The sequence below is a fragment of the Cyanistes caeruleus genome, chromosome 13 (genome assembly GCF_971803275.1).
Source record: "Cyanistes caeruleus chromosome 13, bCyaCae1.hap1.1, whole genome shotgun sequence".
NCBI classification, from domain to species: Eukaryota; Metazoa; Chordata; class Aves; order Passeriformes; family Paridae; genus Cyanistes; species Cyanistes caeruleus.
The window spans coordinates 8392514-8408207 of NC_141713.1; the positions used below are offsets into that span (position 1 = coordinate 8392514).

The following is a 15694-nucleotide window of genomic DNA, read 5'->3' on the forward strand; positions in this document are numbered from 1 at the left end:
AGAAATGCACCCTCACCTGAGCCACAGGGCTGCACGTGCATCACACCCATCAGACCACGCTTGTTTCGTGTGCCACCCCTCCATCCCCCTGGGCAGACCCTCACACCTTCCTTCCAGAAAAGCTTTGTTGCTCTCTCCAGTCTGTGCCTGGGGGCACCCCTCACTTCCCACCTGGGCTGGTGCTCTGTCCAGTCAGGAGCAGCTTCCAGCAGGTCTGGGCTGTGTGGCCAGAGGGCACGACCAGCACAATGTTCCATGCAAACAATGGCATTAAGGAGACACAAACCAGCTGTGCCTCTGGTTTCATACTGAATTGTCATTTTGTGTCATTCCTGATGTGTTCCACAGGGCCTCTTCATGAAGCTTAATGAAGGGAAGAAATCATACATTGCAATTGTCTTTAAATAATTTTCCTTATTTATCTCATCCCCTAAATTAATTCTTTTTCTGTGATTTGTTTTTCTCTTGCAGCAGATAAAAAAATGATGGCCTCTGCATCCACAGCAGGAAACCAGCAGCTTTACTCCCAGGGAAGCCCATTCCAGCCAGGACACTCGGGAAAGACTTTCAGGTATTTAATGCAGATCTTAAATGGATCAGTTTCTGTCTGAGAGGGGGAGTCTGTCTCCCTTCAGTACAGTGGAAACAAAACCAACCCAAGGTGCAAGAGCTTTCTTTCCATGAATGGATTTTATTTTGTGCACACTTCAGTGCTGGTGATGCTGAGATGATTTGGATATCTCTCTTAAAAATCTTGATTGGTAAGTAGGTACTTTTTGCTGTGATATTATAATTGGAAAAAAGCTAAGAAGCAGCGACAATCTCTGAAGGGAAATAACTCTGAAAGGTGACAGGACAGGGTCAGAGATCTGAGGAACATTCAGCCAAGCTGGGAAGGTGCAAAGATTTGTTTTGCACTTAGAGCTGTCACTACTCTTGCAGACTGCCTTGAAGGGCACTGATGTGGGTATCAAAGGGAGCAGAGGGATTCTGCATCTGGAGTCCCAGGGGAGGACTGGGACAGGGACATGAATACTCTTCTAAGGCAGCTTCCAAATACATGTAAGGTGGTGGTCTGGCACATTCCAAGGCATTTTTCAGTTACTCTAAGTGTGTGTCATTGCCTGCCAATACAGGTTCCAGTTACTTTTGGAGAGTGTGATAACAGCAGTGGTGTTTACTTTAGTGCCTTGTGATATCACCACTGTCTTACTGGAGTTTCATTCTCCTGTTGCAACTAGTCAAGGCTGTGAAAGTGAGGGAACAGCCACTCAGTCAGTTCCTCGAACTGGAAAACATTGGCAAACACTGATTTTATTTAAACCAATGTGCTCTTAAAGTCCTAATTGCTAATAATCTCAGTGAAGAGAAATAAGATCCATGTGAATGTATTTTGTCAAATTAAAACCAAGTATAACTTGGGGAGATGTGACAGTAACTTGAAATGTCTTTTAATTGGATATTGTGTACTACTGGGTGACTGACTTGCCATCTGGGGGTTTGGCTTGTGTTCTATTCATTTCCTTTGCTAATTCCTGATGTTTAACTACAGCTTTTTTCCCACTGCTGTTCTGTTACATCAAGCAATGGCTTGTATTTCTGCCAGCACTTCCACTCTCAGTGAACTGTCCTCTGTATAATCTCCAGCCTGGCCCATTCAGTCACTGAGGCTGGGCAGTCTCTAGGCACTGTTCTGCAGAATCCTGATTTCAAAGTGCAGTTCCAGATACAGTCCAAGCTCCTTAGATGATGGGACTTGCCAATCCAGCTGAGAAGGTGTTGGCAGTAGGGCCAGCCCTCCCCAGCAGCTGCTGTGTGCTCCAGATAGATTTAGATGGACTTTCTGGTCTACATTTCCCTCTTTGGAGACTCTATGATAGTATAAAATAAAAACAAAACAGATTTAAAAAAAAAAAATAGAAAACTCTACAAAGAATTTCTAAACATACACTTTGCTTTTAGGCAGTAAGAAATGGAGAGTAACAACTTCTGTATTCAAATGGCTTACTGTATTCAAATTTTATTTTTATTCTGTATTCAGATTTTGCTTACTTTCTGGGAGGGATTCTGTCAGCCTTCTCTGAGGATTCAAATTCCTGCTTTCTCTCTGCTCAGCCTTGTTTACTTCTTTTGCCAATCTGCTCTCTTCTCTCTCTGTAAGATTGTGAAAATAAACAATAGAGAAGGGATTAGAGAAGTGAACAAGCTGTCTCAGTGGATCCACAAAAGTGGTTTTGTGTGCTGTCTTAATTTAAATTAATTTAAATATGACGTGGAAAAAATACGGTTTTATATATAAAAGTACAGTCACAATGTGTGGTTGTGTAGATTCTGTTGCTCAAGAATTCCATGAGAATAAAATGGTGAAGTGGAGCAGTTCCTTCATAAAATTTTTCATATAATTCTTACTATAATTCTTATATTCTTATTATAATTCTTATAATTTCTTATAATTAGGAAATTTTGGGTATTTCTTTGTAGTGAAATTCAGTAAGTAGCAAACAGCTAACATATAAAAAAAGTTCCTTAAATATACTATTTTTTATTATTATTAGTGTTCCATGAGTTTAAGTTCCTGTCTTGATTATTCTTTTGCCTGGGTATATAACTGCCTGCTCTTCTTTAGAATCAATTGGTGAAAAAAGGATTTAAAAGCCCTTGCTTTTAATCTGTAGCATGTAATTCTTCATTTCCCAGGCAGGAAACAAATAAGGAAGTGCTTACAAGTATCATCTTTTTTGCCCATCTTCATTTAGAATGGCATTTAAGCAAATGCTTAACTACTGTTGACTTTAAGCACAAATTGTGAGGAAGTACCTACTTAAATACTCTCTTCACTCTGGATTTTTAATGCATTAAATGTTAAACTGGTGTGGGGTTAAGTGTGTATGCACCCTGTGTGAGATGGTTTTTATTTTTAGAAACTCTTTCCAAGAGATTGCTGAAGCTAATTCAAAATAATTTTGCCTACTGTGTCTATTAGACATTTAGAGCACCAGTGTGTTTCATACTTTTGTGATGGTTTTCAGTCAAGACAGATTGAACAGTTAGTTTTAATGTATTGTCAATATTTCTTTATCTGGGATTTGTGCATTGAGAATACACCCTACAAACGAGGCTCTGTGTCTGTTCTGAACCCTTAGTTCATCTGTGGTGCATGTTCCTGGTGTCAACGACATCCAGTCTTCCTCCTCAACAGGCCAGAACCTGACACAAATATCCCGGCAGCTCAACCAGAGCCAGGTGGCCTGGACAGGAAACCGCCCACCATTTCCAGGACAGGTATTGAGTTCAAGTGCTTTATTTTCATGGTCATTGAAGATTTGCACTCTGAGTGCTTTTTACAAAAGTGTTAGTAAACCCATTTATAATTTCAGTGTAATTTATGTGTGGTTGGGGTGGAGTTGTGACAATGTGAGCAGCTGCCCTGTGTGTAGCTGCACTTGGTGTGGGATGGTGGCCTTTGAGGTGGCAGCAGCTGCACTGACCCAAACCCCACTGGAAGGTCTTGTCCTGCATTTATTTTATGTGTGCACTGGATGAAGGAAAAAGGGCACATCTTCTGCTTTAGTATTAAGCCTGTGAATGAAATCTGTCTTAGAGCAGGACCTTGCACCCAGCAGTGTTACCCACCTTTTCCAGGGTGGGCAGGAGGGGCACGTACAAATCCAGGCACAGATTGAGAGCAGAGGCTGCTCAGCCTGTTGCCCCTCCATTAGCTCTGCCCAGTGGAGCTCACACTGTTGTGTGCTGGAGGAAGCAGCACATACCTCCATCAGCTGCACTGTGCTTGTCAGTGTTAGCCCAGAAATCACCTCTTGTTCTATGTAACAGTTAAAAAATGGTTTAAAACTCTATTAAAAGACAAATAATATGAAATAATCAAGTTCAATCTTAATAATGCTGCTCTTAATCCCTCCTGAGTTGCCATTGTTTGGCAGGCTGGAATGGTGTGTTGGGGTGGTCACTAAATAAATTTTCAGTAAGTGAATTGTTTCCACATTAATCACTGATAATTCCCAGCCCTCAGAGTGTCATGGTTATCTGTCACACCTGGTTAATGAAATCCAGTCACAACATTATCTCATTTCTTCAAATGATATGAAAGGTGCTGAAAATGACTAAAACAAATTACTCATCCCTCTTACTACTCAAATTCTGTCCAAGTTAACCGAGTTTGTATGTGAGTGTAAGGAAATTGGAACTATTTCTTCCATCTTAATAAAGTAAAATGGAGCTAAACCTTGCAAAAGTGACATGCCAAGCTCCCACTTCCATTGTGGAAACCTTCAGAAATGTAAAATTTCTTAGCTTGGAACTGAACTGAAGACTTAATAGCATCTTCCACATATTATATGCCTGTTGGGATCTGTTTTCCTCCCCCAGCTCCCTTGCATTTGCCCAAAAATCATAGAATCATTAAGTTTGGAAAAGACCTTTATGGTCATCAAATCCAACCATTAACCCAGTGCTGCCAATTTCACCACTAACCCACATCCCCAGGTGCCACATTTACACAGCTTTTAAACACCTCAAGGGATGATGACTCAGTCTCTTCCCTGGGCAGCCTCTTCCTGTTCTTGACAACACTTTTGGTGAAGGGATTTTTCCTGCTGAGAAATGATGGGAAGTGGCTCAGTGAGCACTTGTGCCAGCTGCCTCAGTGCCCTTGGGTGGATCCTGCCCAGCCCATGCACTTGAGTGTGTCTGAGTGGTGTAGCAGGTTTGACCTTTTCCCCTTGGATTGTGGGGGCTTCATTCTGCTCCCTGTCCCTCTCTTCCAGGGAGGAACAGCTTCCTTTGCATGCACTGATTGCCTGTAACAGTGCACATCACCTTCAGTTTCTGTTTGTGGGGTTGGTTAGGCAGTGGGTTTTTCTTGGGACTGCTGGACTTACTCATAACGTGGGAAATGGTTTATAATCAGATTCTGTCTGTGCACCATACATTAGCACATGACTTTGGATGGAACACTTCACTCCCTTTGGTCTCAGTGTACCAGTTGTACATGTCTCAAAGCAACCTCTGCAGTATTTAATCATTTGTGTAATGTTCTGGGAGATCCTGTGACAGAGACATTATGTAGGTGAAATGACAGCAAGCTGGATTTTAGTACCTTTGAATTAACTCAGCTGCCCAGTTAAAGCAATGTTAGACTGTTTCTTCTCTTCTGCCAGGACTTGGTGATTCACCCTTCTAAGCCTTTTAGAAGGCCAAAGAACTGCTGCCTGTATTTCATAGGCAGGGAGAGAAAGCAGCTCATTACCTGTGGAACATCTTTAGCCATTTAGTCCCAAGCACTGGAGGCTCTGGTCATCTGAGACCTTCATGTGCCCTGCAAGACATTCAGATAACTGATTTTACTGTGACCCTGCGAAATCAATACACCTGGAAAATAAAGATGAATTCTTCATACCTGTGGAGTTTAAGATGAATCCTCATAATAGTGGTGAAGGAAATCCTGGTTTTCCAAATAGCTCTGTTACAGAGTACATGTGAGCTAATCAGAGGAGAGCTATAAGTGATGGTTTATAGTGTGTTGTATTCCTTCTGCAGCAGTAACCTGGCTTGGACAGAAATGAAATATGGCTGAGACAGGAGAAACGTGCCTGTTAGCATCCACAGAGTTTATTTAGTCTTTGTTTTGTGTTGTTAAAAGTGATTCTGCTGTGCTGTTCCCCAATAATAAAACCTTTTCTTTCTCTTATGCTTAATTTGTCAGCAAATTCCATCTCAGTCTGGCAAGGCTCAGTCGTCTCCCTTTGGCATTGGAACAAGTCACACCTACCCAGCTGATCCATCATCATACAGCCCCCTGTCCAGCCCAGCCACCTCTTCTCCAAGTGGGAATGCCTACTCCAGCTTAGCCAACCGGAGTGCAGGCTTTGGTGAGTTTTACATGGTGGCACACAGAAATGCACCTAGAAATTAACCTCTTCAGCATTAACATCATTAAAAATCTTCCAACGTTTAATCAGTAAAAATTTCATTGTTCTTTTGGTGGGTCAGTTATGAAGCCCAGGTGGTGAAAGGGTTTTTTGCTTTCTGCTGCTGAGTAGAGAGGGCAGAACTGACCTTTTCCCCCCATGCTGCATATCTTCCACATCCAACACACTTCAGAATATTGTCATTTTATAGTATGAGGGAACTTTTTTTATATTTTCCCAGTAAATGATGTACTGAAAGATTCAAAATTTACTTATATCACTAGTAACCATCCTCCCAAATTGTGGTCAGCTGGTTCAATTTATTTTTACTTCTCAGGAGAATACTTAAAAGGCACAAATTTGCATTTTTTTCCCCATTTTTTTATTTTTTTTATTTTTTTCTTCTTCATCTCTTGCACTGAGATTGCATGTTGGAGTTTGGCTGACAACAGGATTTATTGTGTATCCCCCGTGCTACTAACCTAATCAGAGTAGGTACCATGTTTTGAAATGGTTTTCTTTTCCTATTTCATGGTAATTTGGTGGCTTTCAGACCGTGACCCAGTGGGTAACCCCTTGGCAAGTTTTCTGCGCTCCACCAGAAGAATAATACTCAAGAGTAAAAAACATAATGGAGTCCATGAAAAATGTCACTGGGTGATGGTAATGTGCAATCCCAAATTGCAGGGGTAGCAGTGTGCTAACGTGTGTTGCTTGCTCCCATCCCTGGGGAGCAGGTCTGGCACAGACCTGTGCCTAGAAAAAGGGCATTGAGATGGAGCTCTTCCCACACTGCTTATTCCTCCCTCCTTTTCCACCAGGCATTGTACATTTGTTTATGAGACAGCCTTGTATTTCAGGCTTAAGCTACTTGGCAAGAGCCCTTTCACTTAATGAGAAACATCTCCTGACCTACATCAGTTTGGGTGCTATTAATAACCCAGCCTTCACGGAGACGAGCGGCTTCCACCGCCGGCTGGCCAGAGCTGTTCTGCTGAAAAGAAGCATCATTTACTTCACTCAGTTAATTTCAATGTGTTGTTCTGAGGAGGGAAACAAACCAAAACAATCTTGCAGCTTGCTTTTAAGGGGTAATTCACATGAGTTTTATTTTGGCTCTTAAAATGTCTGCAGGGTTTTTGAGTTAGTGGAATTGCTGGTAGTAGTAATGTCAGTAAGGGAAGAACTGTAATCATCTGCTTTGGATGTGATAGGAATGCATCACTACAGCCTGTTTACTTTCCTGTAAAACCTTCCCTTTATCTGTTTTACATGGCTTAGCTGGTAGCCAAAGGTATTGGGCCAAGTATGTGTGTCTGTATTTTCTGAAGTCATGACTGTAAGTAGTGGCTGATTTGACATGACTGAGTCTGGCTGTCAAAGACTTGGCACAGCACAGGTGTGGAAGTTTGGCACAGGAAATTTGGCACCTTCGGCAGAGGATGCTGGTGATCAGGAAGAACCAGACATGCACAGCTTGATCCTCTGCTGTAAGAAACAGGCAAAAATAGCTGGAGCAGTTACAGAGAAAAATATTAACAAGAAAAAAGAGGAAAAAATACTTGGAGGAGAAGCATAAGCCTGGTAGCAAGCTTTCTAAAATGATAATTCTTAGAAGGAGATGCAAATTAATTAATTAACTAATTAATGGAAATGTATCCAAAAACATTTTAATTCAGTGGCAGTCTGTAGAAATTCAGGGTGAAATGAGTCCTGCTGAAGTGTTACCTGTTAGTGTACTCAAGAAAAATGTATGTGTTGTAGGTAACCAAATTAATGTGTGACAACATGCTTTTTTTTCTGGTAGACCATTCAGAAGAAATTAATATCCTTGAAATCATAATTTTAAGTGTATTTACAATAAAGCCTTGCTATTTGAGTTACTCTGTCAAATGTAAATGGCCTGAAACTTTTAGGAAAGTATAACCATACTCACAGGATAATGATTTGTTATGAAAACTGCATATTAAATAACTCACTTTTCAGATGTATCACTGCAGGACAAGACAGTCCCGCAGTGCCTGTATTTAATTAGGCTGTTGTCTGTTGATCATACTGTTTCTACATCTGCTTTCACAAGTCCTGGATCTGCTTACATGCTTCTTAGATGAGCAGCAAACTGTGCACTCACTGCTCTGCAAGAATTCAGTGTTTTGAAGAGAAACAGCATTCAGATGATGAAGTTCGGTTCTTAAGTGAAATGAAAAATACTCCTTATTATTGATTAAAAAACGATGGGGGATGCTTGAGAATTGTCTTCCAGTGCTTGCTCATGGTGTCACGGTGCGTTTTGCTCTGGGCAGTTGATGGCTGTGCAGCCATGGCCCTGAGCCTTGCTCTGGGGCTCAGACTCCCTCCAGCTTCCTCCTCTCTCCCAGGGCTGCTGTCACTCAGGGCTTTCTCCAAGGCTTCTTTGCAAATCCAGGCACTGATGGGTGACAGCCCAGAGCAAACAGATGTTTTGGAGGAGCTGCTCTCTGACCATTCTGCCTTTTCTTCCCCATCCAGCTGAAGGTGGCCAGAGCAGTGGGCAGTTCCAGGGGAGACCTTCCGAGGTGTGGTCGCAGTGGCAGAGCCAACACCACAACCAGCAGAGTGGTGACCAGCACTCGCACCCACAGCCCAACCAGACCGAGGTGTTCCAGGTGAGGAGTGCTCAGGGAGCCCAGAGTCCCTCTGATGATCCCTCAGTTCTGAGTTAGAGCCGTGGCCCTGGAGGAACAGGGTGCAGCAGAGCCTGGAGCACTTCTCTGCACACTGCACAGGCCTACACTGCTCTTAGCTGCCCTTAGCTACAGAGGTGGTTTGGGTTTCTGCCACACAACACCATCTTTGCTGATGTAGAATGCTGTTTACCCTTCTCTCTGCACCCTGTACTTAGGGCTTTCATCTTTTGCAGAGAACCCATGAAGTATTCATTCCCAAGTGGAATGTCTTTCTTATCCTGGTGCTGGCCTCTGACATCTCAAGTTCAATTAGATATCAATGTCATTCTCTTCGACAGTTCAAGCAGGAAAGGAGTCTGATCCTGCATAGAAGATAGTGGACCATAATTTTTTAAGGTTAAACCCAGTCAGATACCAGATAGATGGAAAACAATTGTCTTCAGCTACTTAATTAAGTATAATTCTGAGTCTTGACTGCAGATAGCAAAGTCCTGCTATAGAGTAGGACTTCATAAGTTGACTAATAACATATCTGTCCTTGTATAACTGGTTTTTAAATGAGATGAAGAAGACAGTTTACAAGAAAACAATGCAGATAAATGCAGGAAAGACAGTTCAAGCCCCAAGCAAGGTTTAGAAGTGGGGCGCCTCCTTGTCTTTTGGAAAGTAAATTCACCTGCAAGACTGGGCTCGTGTGTGGCTGCTCGCAAGAACACTGCAGAAGAGCTGTGAGCATGGGAATATTCCTGTGTGGATGAACCATTGCTTTCACACAAGATCAAACAACAGCACTTCATCTGGAATAAATGCCTGTGTGTGTGCTCTTAGCCCACGGCCCAGGCAAGATTGGTCTGTTGCATCTCTTTGTGTTAGCAAGGGTTAATCACTATCCAAGAGCATATTCAGGGTAATACTCCAGTGGAGCTGGTGACAGCATGCTTTGATGGCCAGCACAGACATGGGGCTCCAAGCACTGTCTTGCTTGTTTCTTAACAAACTTCTCATGAAGTTAATGGAAAGGAGGACCATGGGATTAAAGGAGAGCTGGGCTCATCTGCAGAGCTCTTGGAGTTGAGCATGCCTTTGGATGGAATTAGGATAACAGCTAGATGGAATAAGAAACTTGGGTGAGTTTAAAGGACTCCAAGAAGTTTCTTTGATTGTGCCCAAAGTCAGCCCTGGGTTAGCTGGAGAGAGCAAAGTCAAGAGGAGAGCTTGCTGGATCTGTGCCTGAGGAGACTTTGCCGCAGAGGCCCCAGCAGCAGAAATGCCTTCAGAGATGGAAATGTAGACAGGAGGGGGCAGCTACAGCTTCACTTTGGCTGGGAGAGAATGTGGGAAAACATCAGATAAGTCCAAGTTTTGGTCAGAAAATGAAGGCTGACCCTGGCAGCTCAGACAGTGCCAGTTGTGTTCACAGTCTCTCTGAGCACATTGACAAGGATGCTGTGAAGATTTCTGATGGATTTTAATCTGTCTTTGTTTTGGAGGAACTTCCCAGTATGCAGCAGCTCCCAGTTCTTTCACAGAGCAGATCCCATGAGCTTTCTTATTTGTTTTTTTGGTTTTGTTTTATTGTGAGGATAACGAGCCATCCCTGGCAAGACTTGGCTTTGTGGTAGGAGCTTATTATTGTAAGGACTGACAGGAAAAGCAAGCATAAACTCTGGTTTTCCCAGCAAGGGATATCTTTTCCCTGTGGCTTCAGTCACCAGCTGAGAGGAAAGGTTGAGTGTTTTTTGAAGCCTCCTGCAGAGACCTCACTTGGCTCAAGACACATGAGAGCAATTACCACGAAATCCCATTTCTCCTGAGAATTTCCTGCTAACTCCTCTGCCTCTGTGCATTCATGAAGGCTGCTTGGGCGCCTCGTTAGCTGGGGTGAATGTCCAGTTTGACTGTTCCACAGAGCAGTGTTCACCTAGAGAGTGCTGGGAAGGAGGTGAGACTTTGCCCAAACCCATCCTGACACAGCTGGAGCTCCAGTGTGTGAGATGTTGTATCCTCCCCGTGCAGTGAAACCAGGGAGTTTGCTTCTGTCCATACGTAGCTCCTGCTCCAAGGGGAGCTGTTTCAGTCTGGGAGGAGTAGGAGGCAGCTCAAATGTGTTTTCCTTCAGAGGAGCAATCCAAAACTTCTGCTCTGCTTAAGTCCCACCTCTTGTTCAGAAACACTTCAGCAAAACATAAGTAACACATAAACCTTAGCCCAGCCCTCTGCACAGGTCTGCCTTTCACCTTAATTATCTAAACTTGGCCTTTCCTGGTTTTACACTGCAAAGATGAACAGGAAACAGTTTGTGTCTGGATAACATGTTGGCAAGTTGAGACTTGACTTTGATTTTTCCTTATCGTGCAGGACATGCTGCCGATGCCGGGGGATCCGACACAGGGTACTGGCAATTACAACATTGAGGATTTTGCTGACCTGGGCATGTTTCCACCATTTTCCGAGTAGCTTGCGAAGCAGAAATGGAAGTTCTTCTTCTCCAAGGCCATTTCAGTGTAATTTTGGCGCTGCTTTTTCTGTGTTGCATTTCTCTAGAAGCAACTAAACCAGAAGACACATTTCTCACATTTCAGATAGTGGTGTAGGGCTTGCTCTCTCCTCTTTGGGGTGCGTCAGTGCCAACAGAGGAGCTCCAGCACTTGTTAGTGTTCATTGACAGCTCCATTGTTTTGCTGGGCTTTTTTTTTATTTTATTTTATTGTCATCTACCTCAGAGATAAAAAATTTGCTTGTTTTTGAAAAAAAAAAAAATCTCTGAGTCTCAAATATTTGAATGTGAATGATACATAATATTTCCTTTGAATGGTAATTTTTCAGTAGATAACAAAGTAACAAAGACTAACAGAAAAGGTAAGGTCACGTCTTGTTACAGTGCCTACTGCTCAATTTCGATGCCTTGCTTTAAGCTTAAGTTTCTGAAAGCAGACACAGTATTCTGTTTTCTTTGGTTCTTGTAGGTTTTAGGTCACTTTGAATGTTGAGATTAAGCAACATAATGTAGGCCTCTCTCACCAGAAGATTCAGCTCTGCCTTTTCTAACTTAAACTTGAATGTGTGTACATTTTGGTACTTTATGTATATCTTGTGCTGTATGAAGTGATATCCTGTACTGGTTTCTTTTGCCTTTACAAAGGGTCCATTCTGGAGTGTACTGAAAAGGCTGATGATGTATGTGAAGGATTTGAGTATCGTGGGAGTCTCCATCACTTCACATAGGTGTTCTTACTTTTAATTCAGGTGGTTCTCTATTCAGAACAAACATTTACTTACGTAAGCTATTAGTCTGGTTTTGCACTGAATTGAGGCCTATAACCTTGTACATTTCTCACTGGCTGCTTTAATTATAATTGTTCTTGCTTTCCCAAAAATATTGCCTCTTAAAAAATTACTGTAAACACATCAAGATTGCATTTTCTATATTAGCTGCATTTCTTGTCTGTGAAGTACTTTTTTATACTGTGAAACCTCACATTTTAACAGTGCAAGGTGGTGGCCTGTTACTAGGGAATCATTCAAGCTCATTTGCTGCAAGCATTGAGATGGTTTTGTAGTGTATAATTTTTTTAGAGTGAGTTGGTAACAGATACTGATTGGACTATTGTCCACTGCATACACAGTGATAACTTGAATTTTTGCTTGGATTCCCAAGCAAATGCTTCTGTTAAACCCTGTTAATCCTGTTCTGTTAAATATGGGATTTTCAGCTTACCAAGTTTGTTGAGGACTCTCGACTGCTCTGAATGCAATATGCTTTCCCATGGAGGTAAGTTAATCACCTTCCTCTTGGACAAATCACCTGCCCTGTGTCTTCATCAGAGATGTGGTAGGAATCTTTTTGTTCAGTATTTCATATGCATGATGAGTTACAGAGGTTGGATTGGAAGGATTTTATCCTGCTCATTTCTTCTGGAATCACTCACAAAGCCCCAAGTTCCTTCCTGCAGGTTGTTGATAACCTTTGAGGTTGGGTGTTGGTAGGCAGCCTCTGCAGAGGAGGAGGGGGCAGCTTCCCTCAGCTCTTGACATTCTGGGGCCATCACAGACCTCAAAAGAGCAGCCCCAGGGCACAGCCCCATCCAGGAGATCTCAGTGTGTGCAGCAATCCTTAGACTTCACAGGATTAAGCTCTGTCTTCTCCTAGCCCCTGTCAAGTTCTGGGGTGTCTCTGAGTGGGGACACGGTGCACATCACCACAGTCCATATTTCTGGGATTACACCCTGGAGAGCAGGCAGGCCCTGCCCCACAGCCCACTCTGGCCATGCAGGTTTCAGGTGAGCGTGGCCCAGGGACACAGATGGGGCTGTGCTCATCTGACATTGCTGTCCCAGCCTTCTCCCACGTCAGCATGTGGTGTTCAGTAGCCAGGAAAAGTCCTTCTTACTATTTCTCTTACTAAACCTGGGACCAATCCCTTACCCTGTGTGCAAATGGGGCTAGGGAGTCTTTTTTTTAGGACAGTTTTGTATATCTCTAGATGTGGTATTAGAGAGGCCCCAGATCTCCTGGTCTGCACTTGCCTCACCAAATCACACTGAGAACAAACAAAATATCTCCTATCTCTTCTCCCCCAGAGATCAGGAAAATGCCATCTTAAGCAAGCAAGCCATGTGCTTACACACTTTTCTTTTAAATACGTGGATATTTATTCTCTTGGAGCCATCTCCCTTTCCCCTCACGCTGCTCAAATGAATGACTGCTCATGGAATTGGAGAGGCAAAGCTCTGCTGCCTCAGAGAAAAGTTCACTGGTGTCTCTAAGAGGTGCCTGGATGTTGCACCAGTGATCAGTGCTCAATGTCTGTGCAGGGTTTTGAAAGGGGCTGCTTATGAGCAAGGGAGCAGTAGGTGAGCAGTTTGTGTCTCTGCACAGAAGATGCTTGACATGACAAATGTCAATTCTTCTGAAATTTTTATAATTTTTTTCATAAAGTGAATAATGAATTCAGCAAAAAAGTACTGTTCTCCTGTTTTATTTTACCCAACAAACTGCTCTAAGTATATTTATTGTTTATTTTACTTCCTGAATTAAATTTTAAAATAAGGTTTTTAAAATCATCTTCTTTCTCCTGACATCAGCAATGGTGACTTCCTCAGTGTGTTGTGGGTTTTTTACTACTGGAGAAGGCTTCCCGTGTACAGATTTTGGTCATGCAGTTCAAAGTGCACTGTTAGAAGAAATTCAAGCACATGTCTCTTTTTCTTGTTGTTTTTTTGAAGTCAGTACATCTGAGGGATCAGAGCATGGACTGCTTCTCTCTCACCTTGTGGACTCCCTGCTTTTCTGGTTGGGGAAGGTGATGGCTGCTCTGTTCAGGGCAGTCTGATAGTGCCAGTTTGGGTTTTCCCTGCCAGCCATTTCTCTTGTGCCATCCCAAACCAGCACTTTATTCTTGGCATTTCCAGCCTTGCCCTGCTCCTTTCCCATTCCTGGCCATCCCATCTCCCCAGCCTGGGTGGGAGGCCTTGGGCTGCCATTCCAGAGCAGCAGAGAGGAGCAGTTAACGAGTTTGGCAACTTTGTGCTTCTGAGCAAGCAGATGCTACAGGTGAGGCTTTGCTGGTGCTGCCCTGGCCCTGCTGTGTCCGTGCCTGCTCCTCCCAAACAGCCCCAGTCCTGTGGCTGACAGAGCTGTGTAGCCTTGGCTGTGCTGTATCTTGTGTTTGGTTACTAAAGCCACTTAACTTATCCTATAGCTGCAGTTATAAGGTGCATTGGGAATGCTGATGTTTTTATTACGTGCTGTCAGTGTAGCTTTGTTGGCACTTTGGCTTCCAATTTCCAGAATTTCATAGGTGGTGGATTTCTCATTCCTTTTGTGGTTTTTTTTCTAAGCTGGAAATAAAGCTGTGATTTCTGATCGAACTGTTGCAAACACAGTGTTTCTTGAAACTGAATCTTTTGGGTTTTAAACTGATGGAGCAAGAAACTGCAAATAGTGATGGTCTGGGTATTATTTCAAGGAGCAGACATGTAGACTGAGACAGTTTTAAATACTAAAATATTTATATTTGTTTATTTAGTCAAACAGTCCAAGACTCCATCACATTACTTGTACAAGTGCTACTGGCAGTACCTACAGTGATGCTTTAACCAGATAGTTCCATTTGTAGCTTTGTTGCCTTTTCTTTTCTTTCGAAGTACAGTATGAAACTGTAAATACTTCTTGCAGAACTGCCTTTTTAACTCTTAATTACTTTTGGCACAGTGTTAAATAGTGTTGGATTTACCCAATTGCTATGACATATATTTTTATACATAGGTGTACTCTTTTTTCGAGAATAATACAGCCATTTTGTCATTAATGCCTTATCGGTGTCATACTGCTGTTGCTCTTCGTTTGCAAGGTATCGAGTGGACTAACTTCTAGTTCAGATGTTTTCACTTTTCCTGGCAGTGCTCAAGTTTGGCTTCAGGTGATTTTTGCCAGAGCCCCATTTTTCACAGTTGTTAACTGTGAGAAGAAGAGAATGTGGGCTTGGGGTTGTTGCTGTTAATGGAGCAAAGAAAAGGTGATGGCATCTAATTGTCTTTTAAAGGTCAGTCTTTTCCTACTCTAAACCAGAGTGCATTTCATGAAACTGACAACTGTGGGCACTGATTACTCTGTGTAGATTAATGGTCTTTAAAAAAGAAAGAGAAAGAAGAAAAATAAGAAGAAAACAACTCAAAAAATGGGCTTCTGTCATTGTTAGGCACTTGGTTACGTATCTGTTTAAACTCTTCATATTGATGTGAAATTGTGCTGTGGATAAAGTGTATTTTGTACTTTTGAATGTTCTATATTTATGACTAACAAGTACAGAATCAGTTGTGTGTATGTATAACTAATAACTGCCTTTTTAAATTTCATTAAAATAAAAATGTCATGAGCTGTTGTTAATTCCTGTCTTTCTGTAAATAAGTAAAATATGCTGTTGGGAATTGTCAAGTAAGAAATAACCCTGAATTATAAGATCCATGCCAAAAATTAGAAGATGAGGCATTGATCTTTGTCTTTGAAATCTCCTCCAGTTCTGTGTGGTTGGGGACAGTATGTTCCCCTTTTATCTGTCTTGTAAAGGCTGTCCAGAGGGAGCAGGTGAGGAATGATAG

The 15694-nt window shown here is 42.4% G+C and overlaps 1 protein-coding gene across 5 annotated transcripts in view; it reads left to right on the plus strand.

The window, feature by feature from the left end:
- The window catches only part of ARNT2 (aryl hydrocarbon receptor nuclear translocator 2), a 95728-nt gene extending 80246 nt beyond the window's left edge, over window positions 1–15482 (plus strand). For all 5 annotated transcript variants that reach the window (XM_086849540.1, XM_086849541.1, XM_086849542.1 and 2 more), the window contains 5 exons: window positions 472–571; window positions 3144–3282; window positions 5723–5888; window positions 8436–8572; window positions 10952–15482. In XM_086849540.1, coding sequence (XP_086705666.1) covers window positions 472–571; window positions 3144–3282; window positions 5723–5888; window positions 8436–8572; window positions 10952–11050 — 641 coding nt within the window. In that variant the 3' untranslated portion in view covers window positions 11051–15482. The remainder of the gene's footprint in view (window positions 1–471; window positions 572–3143; window positions 3283–5722; window positions 5889–8435; window positions 8573–10951) is intronic.
- The last annotated feature ends 212 nt before the right edge of the window (window positions 15483–15694 follow it).